Genomic DNA, 14,813 nt, shown 5'->3' with positions numbered 1-14,813 from the left:
AAGCAAGTCGTGACAGTGCGAGAAGGAAGCGCACCATGAGTCTGTTTGCATCCATATGTGTGTGTGTGTGTGTGCATTTTCTCTGTCACTTTTAATGTGAGACTCCAATTGCAAGAGGGGGGAAAAAAAAAAAATTAAATATCTGATCTGTCCAAATTGAAAATTAAATGGGTCGTGCCTTTCACTCCCTTTTTTTTTTTTTTTTTTTTTTTTTTTTTTTTAAATGCATGTCATTCTGACCAATGCATGACCTGCTTGTTTGGCAGAAATTGGAGTACGTTATGGAGCCGGATCGGCAATTATGACACCAGGCTTTAAAAAGTCATACGCGGAAGGATTTATTTCATATATTGAAAAAAAATGCGGATAAAGGTGAGGTGGTTTGCCATCAATAAAAAAAACCACACAGAACCTGCCCACAGAGCATGTTTCTGCTGTTTGAACTATAGCATCTAATCTCAGTCTGTCTAACACGGTCTGATCTCTATTTTGTTGTTTGATAGCGGCAAACAGCTTTTAGGTGCAGTACTGCCACCTTGTGGTGGGAGAAAAAAAAAAGGTGAAACGAGACGATAGTCGTATAAACTATTCGATTCTTGATTTGTATTTTTTTTTTTTTTTTTAAGGACTATTCAAACATTTTAAAAATATAACAATTGTGGGGATTTGAGCTTTTTCTTTTGTAATAGGTGACCAATCATTGTGGGCCTAATGATGGTCCACTGACCTCTATCTCCTCACAGCCCGGCACTGTTACAGATGGATTCCTGCTATAACCGTCTCATCTTTAATAAACTGTATTGCAGTTTTACAGATATATGAAAAATTGTTTGCAATATTATTGAGTTTACCCTCCAAAAAAGTGGTTTAGCAGACTGTTTACAATCCGTCTGATCGTCTTGTTGCTCGTGTTTCTTTGCATGTCTTGGGTTTGTTGTCACCCAGATCTTTCTCTGGTGAGTGCAAAGTCATCGTAGCCGGCAGAAATGATGACCGGATGCGTGAAAGTAAGTCCCGGTTTTTGTGGATAGGTCAGAATTGGGGTTTATTATTTAGTTTATGGTTGTGATCGTTAAAAATTACACTCAGAAGAAATGCCAACGCCACAATTATGTCTGTGATGGTCCTCTCAACAAGAAATGTGTGTCATTACGTGTGAACAGTGCACCGACGTGGCTGCGGTGTCATCCCGGCTTTGTTTGCGGGCTCTTCATCTCTTTGCGTCCTGACAGTCGGGGCAGGAGGTCCACGCCTCGATCACATCCTCCACGCAGCCCTCTGTCACATGCCGTCATTGTCATGTTGAAAGTTGTTCTATTTGTATTTATTTTATTATTTTTACGGTTCTTTTGTTCTCAAATATTTTTTTTTAGGTCAGCACACACACACACACACACACACACACACACACACACATATCTGCATTCCAACTGCCACCGTGGAGTGTGTTTTCTACGAACTGTGGACAACAAAGGGTGCGGCGGCGGCGGCGGCATCTCCTGCGCGTTAAATTTGCATTAAGCTGCAGATCAGAGCGCCGACTTGTTCTGCCGAGACCGAACAGCTGAATCAGGAGACTGTCTCGGTGTTGGAACAAATCTTTCCAATAACCCGTTGCTGCTGGTATGAAAGGCAGCTTTGACACTGCGATAATAATAATGGCTTTGAGTTTTTAATGAGATTCGTATCAAAGAGCACTATTGTTATTAACACGGAGAGTCTCTTTACCCTTACATCCAAATGGCATCATTACCCTCTTGCCCTCACCTGTTTTGAGGATCCGAGGCTAATTGATCCAAAATGAAAAAAGAATCTCCGTCTCTGCCTCCTCGGGGTTTATGTGGAGCTCTTGCAGGTACGACTTCCCGCCGGCCCCACTTCCGAGAGCCGAATTGCACGCGGTTGAATCATTCTCACTTACCGGTGATTGTGCACAGTGGGAGTCGTGGAACATGTGCTTATGTTTTAATCAGACCGCCACTAGACTGCAGTCACACCTGACACAGCGGGCGGTTGTTAATTAAAGAAAATATAGGGTGTGTGAAATATTGAATACAATGCTGGAATAGTTGGTGGCTTATAGGTAATATATTAGAAGGTGCACTGTAAAACTTTCCTTCGTTTAAAGTTTTCGCTGTAACTGAGTCTCAAAGGAATATATCAGTGGTTTATTTTTAGCCCCGCGAGTACAAAACACGTGCACTGTATATTTTTGTGCTTACAATTTGCAAATGGATACTGGAAAGTTTTGATTTTTCTACGTATTTTCCGACCGTTTCTGCAACCGAGGGTTTTCCAAACGGGATGAAGTAAGCAGAGTCTGAGTCGTGTTGTCCATCACAATCAAGGTTGCAATTAATCAATATGTTGTTACACTCTCCCCCTCTAAACTGCATGAAAACGAAAGATTTGTACCGGACTAATGGGTAACGTCATTTTCCTTTTCTTAAAATAGATTTTATGAAATTGGTATTGAGAAAACAATAAGTCAGGAACCTGCATCAAAGTCAGAGGCATCAGCACCAGTGTCTGTATCAAAAATGGTTGAATTGTATCTGACAAAACTCTGAATTTCTGTTTAAGCTCTGTTCAGCTCATAGTTCTCAGTGTTTCCAGCTGCAGCCGGAAGCTGTTTTCATCAAACAAGCTCTCTAAACACACAGCACACTGTTGAACACCAAACAGCAGACAGACACAGTTAGCGGCTAGCTGGTGAAGAAAAGGGCACGTAAAGCAGCTCGAGAGGAGATCTGTGGCCAGAATGAAAAGGAGATTGAACGTTGCACTGCGTCCTCTGCATGACTTCTCAATAACGACCTCATTAGCTCATTATGTTCGTGTTGTGTTTACACCTTGATCTGTTGCCCACAAGCCAGCACAATAAGCAATTATTGCTGCTCTTAGTTTCAAGTGTCTGCTACTTACCCAGAGTCCAAAAATGTATGAAACCCAGTGATTCCCCCCCAGAATGCATTTCAAATTCTTAAACACAAAATGTTTCGCCCCGGTGTGAAGTACGACATGATTTGTTGTCAAATTAGTTTTAGTGTTACTACCAGCATCCAGTTTTATTCATTTCTTGTTTTGAGATGTTGAGGTCATTTATAAAAAGAAATTTGAAAGCAGTTGGTTTTTTATTGAAGACAGGTTAAATTATACCGGCAGATTTTTTTTTTTTTTTTTTTTTTACTTCTTCCAAGAAAATAGTGTTTTTAGGACTCAATTACAAATGGAAACGACTTAATAGGATGATGGAGATTTCATTTTATTTTTTGCAGTGTGCTGTAGTCTATTTTCTCTTTCTGATTGATTTCAAGGCGAGGGATTTCTTTCTTTCTGAACGACTCAGAGCTAAAGCTCGTATTTGGACCGCAGAAGGTTCTCCAGCTCCATTTTGCTGCGAGGATCTATCAGCTTGGCTCTGTGGTCAAGGGCCCACCAGGCAAAGCTACTTAACAGCAAATCTTGTTTAGCAGAATCCTCTCAAAATAAGAGCCTTTCTCTCTCTCTCTCTCTCTCTCCCCCTCCTCCCCTCCAGCCTCCCTCCTTCTCTTCTCGCCCTTTCCAAAGTGTGCTAACAATGACACAACCTGACTGCCGTTAGCCGCGGCGCTAACACCACCGTGTGCTTCCGAGCTCACCCTGCACCGTTTCACTTTGCTCAACCACTTTCGTAAGCGCAAAGCTTCACACCAATTACCGACACCGCTGATTAGCCGACGTGTGCGGAGGTGCGAGGCCTCGCCGTGTCTTCTGACATGCAGGTTCGGTTCACGCGTGGCTTATTGCGAGTGCCCCGGGCCGTACGTTTGGGGGCCGCTTGTTTTCTCAGACCGCATCCTTGATTTCAAAGCTTTCTCCGTTTGGAATTAGAGTCAGTTTTTTTTTGTGTTTTTTTTTTTTTTTCAAACCTTTTAATCCATGACCTCCTGAGAGCACCTGCCGGGTGAGCAAGTGCAGATTGGGTGGTAATAGCTTGCTTTCACGTGGGCGGCAGACACTACGAACGTTGACCTCACGACTCGATCGAGGATTATCAGAGGTTGAGAATGTGTTTTCCGTAAGCCTGCTTTTTCTATTTGTAGAAGATGCCACTAGAAAAAAAAACCTCTTCTTATGTCATCGCCGGGGTCAAACTGTTCCATCTGACCTTTGCCGCTTCATATTTTATACAATCAACAGTGTAGGAGTCGGCAACATAGTGTGCAAATCGAGAAGTTCGTTTGTGTTTGAGAAATGAAAGAAATGGTTTCACTAAATGTGTCTAATTCCAAAATGTGCATGGAAACTGACATGTAAATGTGCCTCCTCCTTCTCCTCCTCTACCCCTCTCTGGCCGCTTCAGACGTTGCGAAAGAAAGGCTTTAACGGCTGCAACAGCCCAGAGCCCGACGGCGACGACTCCATCGACCAAAGCCCGCTAAATGACCGCAAGAACGAGGACCTGGACAGCCTCTTCAAACGCTACGGCGTGAGTACCATCACACTTTTGTCACCTTATCTAACCTACCCTTTCTTTTCCTCTTCTTCTTCTCTGTCTCTATCTACCTCCCTCTCTCTTTACTCTCTCTGCCTTCTTTTTCTTTTGTTTGGGGAACGAAGGCTCTGAACAAGAAAGAGCACCGGGACTCTGAGAGCCCAGACCCCGAGGAGCCCTTCTCCCTCACCCCCCGCACTGAAGAGAAATACAAAAAAATTGACGAGGAGTTTGATAAAATGATGCAGAACTATAGGCTGTCAGTGAGTACCTCCCACCACTCTGTGTAACCCCGTCCCCTCCCCCCCTCCTCATGTTGGTACCTTGCTGCTGCCGCTGACCGGACAACCGGAGGTTTCTCCGGCTGCTGACGGCGGCCTGACTTACTCACAGAGCACTCGCCTTCACCATCACCCCCCCACCCCTTTACCTTCGTCACCTCACCTCTTACCATCAGCACCTATCCCCACCCACCAAATCACAACCCCACCCAATCGATGGTGTGTGCCTGAGCACGAAAAGCAAGGCAGGGCGGCCGAGTTGACCGGCTCAAGGGAACACTTTTTAAAACTGGAGGGTTACAACTAAGGAGTATTCATTATTATTATATCATCAATTCATCTGATTGAAATGAAAACAAAAAAACAATCACGACACGGTGAAGAAGGTCTGATACAAAAAGCTGGAAACCAAAGTGATTTTATAAATGCTTTTTTTCATCCAATTACACACAATCACATAAGACGAAGGTCAGTCAATTAGCCAAATTATCATTCCAGCTTTACTTAAAACAAAATTTTACTGCAAAATTCTCTTCTGTAAACAATTTTTTTCAACTTGTTTCCACAACAAATAACACAAAATGCCTTGATTTGATTGATGCCACCTTTTTTTTTTTTTTTTTTTTTCCATTTCAAGACCATTTCCCGACATTTTTTGAAACATCTTTTTTTGCACTGGAAACAGTGGAAGACAATTCTGTACGGACAGATTTTTTTTTTTAGGACTCATAAAAAGACAAATAAGATGTCAATTTTTTTGTTTGCCATGCTGCAGATGTGTAACTTTGAGAGTCAGACAGAAAAAAAAAATCCTTTAAAAAGAAACACAGCAGAACACCGAATAGGGCATGCTTTACTGTGATTTTTCATCTGAAGTTACAGTCATCACAATGAAGAGCATCCCCAGGAGTATCATGGCTTTAATACACTGTTTCTGATGCCTCTGCAAGTTCACTAATGTACAAGAATAGACAACAGAGGGAGAGGAGTGCTAACTAGGTCCCTAGTTTTCACAAAAGTTGGCATAGCAACCGACGTTGCGAGGGGAAGTCATGTTTTATGGTAATAATCAACACGTTTGGAGCGTGCCTTTGAGCGGTCGGATTGCTTGGCTGAAAGTACCGATTGTGTAATACTTAGCAACATTAAAGAAATAAGCGTGCAATTGCAGACGCAGTGTATGCACCAGGGCTGATTCTTTTATTCTTTTTTTTTTTCTGACATCATTTGGAAAACACAAACAAAGCCAGGGTGCAGTTGGTACCTGGCTGTTATTAACAGTACTACTGAGATCAGTGTAGTCCTGCTCCTCCGGCTGGACCTGCTCCTGACACTATCCAGGTTCTGCTGCCTCCTGACTGGCGCTCTGCCAAAGCCCTTTTACCGCTCCACTCCTTTGCCAAATCTCCGTGATTCATTTTTTTTTCCCTCTGTGCTCAATAATGCCATTAATGTCACTTTAATGAGCAGCACTTAATCTACAGCCCCTTCTTCCTGTCCCGCCTGCCCTTCTGATTGGTCACTTGGGATGGGACACAATCAGTGCTGCGGGAGAGTTGGGCAGCAGCCACTCCTATAATGTTACACCTTAAAGGTCTTATTTTTTACTTAATGTCATTTAATTTAGTTAAATTCAGGGATGTATCCGTTTGAAGAACGCTCTCTCACTTAGTGCTAATAATCATAACCGAAATGATGGACACGAATAAGAATCGGTTGGAAAAAACAAAAACTATTTATTTCCTTTAAAATATTGCTGCCACAAAAGCAGTGTCAGATGCTAATGTAAATAGTAATTATGCGAACATCTCTCATACATCAGAATGAGCCTGACTGAGCAAACGAGCCGCCTCTCACTTTAATCAGTTCAATGAATTTCTCTCCTCCTGAGTTTGACCCAGCCTCTATCAGCCTCTCCGTGCTCCGTGAGCTCTTAAAAGCTTTTCTCAGAAGAGAAAGCCGCGGCAGAAGAAGAATAGAATTCAATCTGGAGAGCCGCAGCTCTCGGCGCAAATCGATTGGACGTTGGCCGAACGCCGCTAGCGTCCCCCACCACCGCCAATGCTGCTGCTGCCTCCCCCTCCCCCCCACCCCAACCCCAACCACCCACCCAACCACCCACCCACCCCCGAGTGCCTCAGCCAGCCAGCCAGCCTGCCTATCTACCTGCCTGGCTTGCTCAGCACACCTTCCACGGGCAAATGGAAGCATACACAGCGCCACCCACCACTCCTCCCCTCAGCATCATAATCCCCAGCATGACAGCTAGGGGCCGGGATATACAAGCTTAATCCCACTTGTACTAAAATACCTCCTGAGGTAGGGAGAGAGTGGTGAGAGAGAACGGGCAGGACACTTGGCTAGACGAGCCCCGAGCTAACGTATCCGTTCCTGCTGCACTGGCACTGTGTGGTAGGCGAGGAGAAAGGGAGCTTTTTATTTTATTTTTTTTCTAACCGCAGGGTTCCTGGTTTGATCCTTTTTCTGGCTCTGAGATTCTGGGTCGGGAAATTGAATAAGAAATAGATTTCTTCCTTTTAACAACCACCTCCATGGTGCCCTTGAGCGAGCAGCTGAATGTTTTGTCTCCTGTAAAGGCTCGGTATAAATGTCAAAGAGTGAAACACGGTGTTATTGAAACGACTGCACACTTAATCACATCTAATTTAGGCCTGCGATAATCAGTAAAAATCGCTGTTTAATACACTCAAAAGCACATTTAGTTCATAAAGTCAAACGTAAAACATTCATATAGGAATAATTTGAACCCAAAAAATATTCAGGACTTCTTTTTTTTTTTAATTCAGTTTTGATTAAAATTTCCCAAAAAGTATTTAAATTTCACATGCTTATAATTAAAAAAAAAAAAATTAATTTAATAAAATTCATAATAAGTATTTCTTCAAGGGTTTAATTATTTCCAAAGTTAAACCAATAAATTTGGATTTGTAGTTGTACTACACTGTCTATCTGCATTCATGTATATGGATCAAAAAAATACCCTCAGTGGAATATTATAGTGTCATACTGAGTACCATTAATAGACTGTTTGTGCTGAACGTCTCCTGTAAGGAGAATAAAAACCCCATATAAGAATATGTTTTCATCAATAACGCCCCTTAAATATGATGCGATTATTTGCGGGGTGGATTCGCTCAGGTGTTGTAACTACGTGCTGGGTGACACTAAGGTCCCCTGATGATGCATTATGTTCACCATGAAAGCATCAGAAAATCTACGCATTGCTATTAATAGTTTGCGTTTGCCGATAAAACAGCCTTCATTTGAATTAGACTCAGACCTCGTGGAGAAGGTGAGCAGTGAGTCACTCGCTCTGTTTTTTTTTTTGTTTGTTTGTTTTTTTTTGGATTAAATATTAGTAAAGTTAGAGAGGGATGATTGGAGGAGGGTTTCAAGCACAGAACAAAAAAAAAACAACCCAAAACTAATTTACTGGTCAACTGCAGTGACACCTAAAGGTTACCAAAACACTTTCCCAACGCTTGCGTCTGTACTCGGGTCCACAGCTGCTAACAAATAAGATGCGACAAATGCGAAGTTGAAAAGGGAAAATGAAACAAAAAAAGAAAAACTTTCAAAGGCTTTCAGGACAAGAGGGAGGGGAAAGGAAACTAGGCCATGAGTTTAATTCATTCTGATTTACCCTTGCATCCAGGAAACACACCCTTGTCGAGAGAGCTCCTCTGAGGGAAAATAGGTTAGCGTTCTCTCCCTTCTTTTTGTTCGCTTCACGGAGAAGAAGCCTTGAGCTTCCTCACACGAGCCCCCGGAAAAGCTCCTAGTCAATTATTTACCTAACAGTTTCTTTTTCTTTTTTTGTCCTGTTTTTTTTTTTTTTTTTTTCTATGGTCCCCATCGTCTTTGGTAGATCTGCAGGATCACGAGCAGTAACCCTCCAGACAGTTAACCCGTCCTCTCCACAATTAGGAGCATTGGTGTTAAATGGAGTTGGAGTGGGCAGATGTAAATTCACTTGTACTTCGCCAAAGACACAGATTAATTCCCAATGTAGCACAGTGAAGAACAGGGTGAGGACAAATTAAAAATTCATTAATTCACAATTCATTATTCATCAAATTTGATCTGTGTGGCTACTAAAACTGAGTCTCTTTTATTTTCATTTATATACTCAGGATTTTGTTTTCCTCTATGGTTATCAAGGGGCAAATTTAAACTGAAAAATGGTGGAATAAAAATTTATGATAATAATAATTATATATGTAATTGTCACGCTGTCTTCAGTGATAGTTGCTGCGCTCTATTCCAATATTCATCCTCCAGTTAATTATTTATTTGTAATTTCTCGTAAAGACCACGTCACGTCTCTTTCTGTTTACTTTGTGTTTCATAAAAAGTCACAACAGTCCTCGGGTGAAACTAACTTGAAGATATTTTCAATAAAACTTTGATGGAAGATCACATGCCAGTCAAAACTCCAAAAATGTCCATGTTAGTTTATTTAGTTTTGGATGCGATGAAGTCAGACGTTCATCAAAAGTACATTTTGTTTACTGCGTGTTTTCTGAAGACGTCCTTCAGCTAAGATCTCAAACTTGTCCTTCGCTTGTCAAAATTCTCTCAATAAGAGCTGAATAGTATAAATGTGTTAGGCTTTTAAAAAAATAAAATAAATACGCCACCTCGCTCCCAAACCCTACGAGGATAAATCCTTTCTCGAGCTGTATGCTCCGCGCTCACACACCTCCGCCCCCTGGGCATTAACCCCCCCATTTACTCCCCCCCCTCCCCTCTCCCAATTCACCCCTCCATTTTATCCATCCCCTCCCTTTCCCCTCTGCTTGGCCAGTGTGCAGTGGTGCAGTGCTGTTAGCCGCCATCGTCACTCTCCCTGGTCACCACTTACAGCTCTGTCTCGACACTCTCCTTCGCAAACTTCCTGTTTGCAGTCCGACGGGTGAATTTTAAATTCTCGCAGTTGGAAATTGTCATCTACTAGTTGTTGCAAGGACAACTTTTATAAAAAGATTTTTTTGTCAGTTTATAAGATAAACCATTCTTACAGGACATACATTTTTGAAGGGCTTCGGTGAAAAGAATTGTAACCTGGTGCTAGTTTTAGTGGTGGTGGGGAGGAAGACACAACTTTCTCTCAGTACACCACCAGTCTTTGCGTGGGGAAAAAAAAATTGGAAGTTGGAAGAAGTATAGGAGAATAAACCTTAAAGAAATAAACCGAAATTCCCATTTGCCTTATAATTAGGACAAAAAAAACTGTAAACTTTACCATCAGTTATTTGTAAATTCATTAATTGGAAAAAAAAAAAAAGTTTTACCACATATAACAGCATCTACTTTAGTTTTTTCACATCTAAATCTGGCTTATTTTTATGTCCTTCCTTCCTTGTTGTCTCCAAAAGAAAAAGAAAAATTACCAAACATTGCAGAAGGAAAAGTGGTAGAGATCAAGGGCAGGAAGGTGCCCTCGTCCTCCTCAGCGTTAAACTGGGTCCCAGGCAGTTTGAGTACAGTACAGTGCAGCGCTGGCCCATATTCTAAATATAGAAGTCCTTATTTCAGATTGAGTTGGAACAGGGTGAAATGGGTCGGATGGCTGGACAACCCGAGGTCCTTGCCCTTGATTTTTTTTTTTTTCATCACCGAGGGGGCTGCCTGGTCATTTACGCTCATCGACTCGGGTGACGAGGAAGATCATTAAAAACAAATTAAAATGAGCAAAAAGTTCAGCGTGAATTAATGTTGAGGTACATTTTTTTTTTTTTTTTGTGAAGCGAGCCCCTGCAGGATGTTTCCTAACGTTCCCGGTGATGAGCACATGTCGGACGGGGGTGATGGGATGTTGCTGGAATGTGACATGCACGCTATGAAATGTCACCAATAACCCGATGCAATAACCCCGCTGCTGCGCCAAGAGTTTTAACCTGGCATGAGAAGTGAAAGGCGACACAGCTTTTTGGCCTTTCCACCAAGTCACCTTGCATGCTGAAACTGAGCGTGTGTGTGTGTGTGTGTGTGTGTGTGTGTGTGTGCGCGTTTGAGAGGAGTGCATATGTGTGTTTTTTCCTATTTGAAGAGTTGATTTTCAAAGCACAAACATGTGTTTTTGTTTGAAAGGACAGTTTCCAGTGTTTTATTTATTTCATCTGACATGCCTGATGATATTTTTGATTTCCTGAATGAATCTCGACATAAAAACTGAGGATCCATCACTACCTGGAAGGTCAATCTGAAAACGTGTGATTCTCTTTGGAAAATCGACAGTAATAATGTAAAACATGATTTTATAATGAGTTAATATATGCAAAACCTGTCATATGTTATTTTAAGTTGGCTGTTTAGTCTGCAGGATCCGGTTCATAATAGTGTCGCCATCATTGTGGCCACTAAAGTCCTGAAAAGTTCTCTTTCCACTCCAAAGATCTCTTTTCTGCATGTCAGTCTTTAAATGCAAATCAGCTTGTTTCAAGTATTTTCTCTAATTTTCTTGTATACTATTTTTATTCTTGTGCAGTGACCTGTTTTTTGTTTAAGGAGGCAAACTCTCAGATCTGAGAAGTTATTGGAATAAGTTGATTTCTGTTTTTCAATAGATTCTTTCACATATACTGGCAGAAATTACTCAATAAGATGTAAATGTCAACCATTTTGAAAGAATTAACAAGTTTCCTGTAAACATTTAAACATTTTTTGGCAAGGGCAGACATTTAAAAACATAAAAAAAAAAAAAAATGAAATCACCTTGCAGTCATTTTGAACTCTAACTGAACCCCAAAAGTCTTATTTTCTTGAAACGAGTGTAAAAATCACCCACTGTGAATAAAACATTAAGCTGCACTACAAAGTCTTCAACAAAATTCTTCAAACAATAATTTATGTAAAAAGCAGAATTTTTCATTTTCATTTAAGAAAATATGTTTTTAAGACTCCATAAGACAAATATGACCGGATAAGAGGGAGATTTCATGTTTTTATTTTTTACATACTTTTGCCGCAGTTAGCAGAAGGCTACTATACTAGAACACAAAAGTCTGACGTGTTTCTTAAGAGTTTTAACTTGTTTTTGAAAGACTTTTAGAGAGTGTGTGTGTGTGTGTGTGTGTGTGTGTGTGTGTGTCTCACCTGCAGGCTTGTTTGCACTGCTGCTGATCACTAACTGATGGACCTGTCCATTTACTTTATATGTGAGCGTGTAATAGGTGTGTACATCGCCACCCTCTAAGCTCCGCCCTCTTCCTGTCTCTCCACCAGTCTACAGTCCCACAGCCCACCTTCTCCATGCCAGTCACCGTGCCAGTATCCAGCCAGAACGCGGCGGCGGCCCTCCAGTTCAGCAACAACCCATCCGGCGCCCTGGTCACCACCACCTCCTTCGTCACCTCCACCCTCACAGATCCCCGCCTCCTGTCGCCACAGCAACCAGCTTTGCAGAGGAACACCGTGTCACCAGGGTTGCCACAGCGACCGGCCAGCGCAGGTAAGAGACGGGGTGAAACACGGCGGGAGCGCTTTGGCTTCACGTAGTCGTGTAAATCAATAACCTGTGGCATTTTCACATGAATAAAAATCCAATTTCAATACTCGCTGCTGATTGATCCAGCCAGGATGATATTGATTTTCCATTGGCAAGTTCTAAACACAAAGGCATTTGGCTTTTTTTCCTCCGATGCCTCGCAGTTGATGAGTTTTGCATTTCAAGAGCAACAACAGTTTGAGATACAGAAGAATGATAAAATCTAAGTTTTTCAAAAGGAAACTGAAGAAAAAAAACACTTCACTCTGTCACAATTTGACTGACAGGTGATGGAGACAAAATGGGGTTTTCAAAAAATGAACAAATTCAATGATTTAAAGGATGTTCACATTTTCTTTTTTTTTTCCAAGCCTTTGTGTTGTTCCTTTATGTGGAACAAACATCAATGCAAGACATTCTTTTAATGGGATACAACTTTTCTACCATCATCCTTTTCTCCCACACGTCACCGATGTCTGTCACACATTGTGGATTTCATCAAATAATCTCAAGCTGAAACATTTAAAAAAAAAAAAAAGGCTTTAAGTAACTACACGGCCACTGTAAACTCTGCTGTAAATGTGGGTCATGCTGCGTTGAATGCTGATTAGCAGCATCTGTCAACACTCTCGTGTTGTGTGCTGTTTATGTGGCTCAAATCCCCGTTCAAACTTGCGACTGCTGTTCCTGTGTCGGTACAGTTTCTCTGGGTTTGGCCTACTTTTTGTACGGTTTGTCTTTGTCATTTTCCCAAATTGTGCATCCCTTTGACGTGAAATAATTCTAATTTGAGTTTGCTGGCCATGTCTACGTGTCCAAAGGGATGATTTCGAAACCCGTCTCCCGCCACTGAAATGGTTTGAGCCATCTTTTATAGAGACTGTTGTCATGGTGATGTTGTTACTCAAAGACTCTTTTTTTTTTTTCCATGAAGTGCACCCTCTGTACGTTGAAGCGCAGTTTATGTAACGGCAGGGTTATATACGGAGCGCCTTGTGAGTCGACAAGCGGCAGAAAACGAGCGAAGAAGTGAGTCTGTGTGTCGACGTTCTGTCGTGCTCGCTCGCCCTCGGTAACTCCCTCTCGCTCAAATAAGTGCACGCTGCTCATAATGACAGACATCCATCATTTCTTTTTTTTTTGACCGCGGCTGGTGCGCTCCTGCGTGCGCCCGCGGCCTCTGCGCGGCGAACCAATCCTTCACCCTCTGACTAAAAGGATTTGTGCCCCATTTTTGCGTCTCAGACAAGGTTACTTATCAAGCTTTGTTCCGACCATCGTAATCTCATTGTAAGTCAGAATTAGGTGATGTAACGCGCAACAAATGCATTACGGCATCTTTCATAACATGCCGTTCTCTGAGGCAAGTGGGTTTCACGTAGCAGTTAATGGACGCCCCCGCCCCCTCACCCGCCCTGCTCCCCTGCCCCCTCCGGGCCCCCTCCTTCTCCTCCTAACCTCGGCAGAGCAAATGCTCCCGGTGGTGTGGGATGCATAGCAGGGTACGGCAGAGATGTATTGGGTTCGTCGTCTTTGCTTGTTGGTGGGTTGTTTTTTTTTTTTTCCCCCGTGTGTCTGCCCGGCCAGATATTTTTCAGTCACCCCTAATGACCCGGAGTTTCTGCCTTTCTGAAGAGCGTTTGAGCCAACAAAAAAAAACCTGAACGTGCACCAAAAGAGGGAAAATAAGAGTCAGCACAGAAAAATGCTTTCTGCTCATTTGAGGGGGGGAAAAAAAAAAAAAAAAAAGAGCTTAATGTTTGCTAGAATGAAGATAAAAGTGTGTATGGCTATTGTACTGCAAACAAGCGCGGCTGTTTTCTGTGTTGAGGGAGCAAAACACATCATCATTTTAAAGCAGTAGTAATTTCTTTTTATTTGTTTTGAAAGCATTAGGACACGCTGTAAACACAACATTGACTTGTTGTCACCTTATAAAGTTTATATTACACATGTGCTATCAAACAGATGCCTATTTAAACATGTGGTAGGCACAGAAATATTCACTCTGTTTTGGTGAGACGGAAACTAAGCAGTAAAAACTGTGGACCATGAAACCAAACTCAGAAGCTGAAAGACACTAAAAGCCCCCATAAAACCGAGGGCAGAGTTCATAATTCACTGTAGGTTTGTCTTTGGAATTGCACATGGTTTTTTAATCCATTGTTTATATATATATATATATATATACATATTAAAAATGTTTTGTACCTTTATTAAATATTCAAAAGCTATACTTTTTCATTATTAAGTGCTTAATCAGATTTATGTTTTACTTTTTATCTCATTTATCTTTATTAAAACTACACATATATATATATATAATATTAAAAAAAAAACTTTTTTTTATATTATAGCAGTAGACTTTATTTGATATATTTTAATAAATGAGAATGACAAAATGTTTGAATGTTTATAGTCCCCGAAATAAAGCTTTGTGTCGTCAGCTGGTTTCATCTACGCTCTAAATCACTGACTTGTTAACGCAGCGTTGGCCACCAGCTGAAGAGTAACATGCAGTTTGTATATTACATTACATTTGTAT

At 41.6% G+C, this 14,813-nt stretch overlaps 1 protein-coding gene across 10 annotated transcripts in view; it reads left to right on the top strand.

Annotated features, from left to right (window-relative positions):
* mef2d (myocyte enhancer factor 2d) overlaps positions 1–14,813 on the top strand; it is a 102,093-nt gene that overhangs the window by 59,269 nt on the left and 28,011 nt on the right. For 7 of the 10 annotated variants that reach the window (XM_069140693.1, XM_069140672.1, XM_069140720.1 and 4 more), the window contains exons 4-5: positions 4,603–4,740; positions 12,007–12,232. In XM_069140693.1, coding sequence (XP_068996794.1) covers positions 4,603–4,740; positions 12,007–12,232 — 364 coding nt within the window. Of the gene's footprint in view, positions 1–4,345; positions 4,472–4,602; positions 4,741–12,006; positions 12,233–14,813 lie in introns of all 10 variants that reach the window. The other 3 variants (XM_069140738.1, XM_069140729.1, XM_069140684.1) reach the window with 1 other exon arrangement.

Source organism: Embiotoca jacksoni, unplaced genomic scaffold, assembly GCF_022577435.1.
Source record: "Embiotoca jacksoni isolate LCO1_2020_lvr unplaced genomic scaffold, fEmbJac1.0.p SCAF_11, whole genome shotgun sequence".
In the NCBI taxonomy this organism is placed as follows: domain Eukaryota; kingdom Metazoa; phylum Chordata; class Actinopteri; family Embiotocidae; genus Embiotoca; species Embiotoca jacksoni.
Note: the sequence above shows the minus strand (reverse complement) of the source record. Positions and strands in the feature narration are given on the sequence as shown.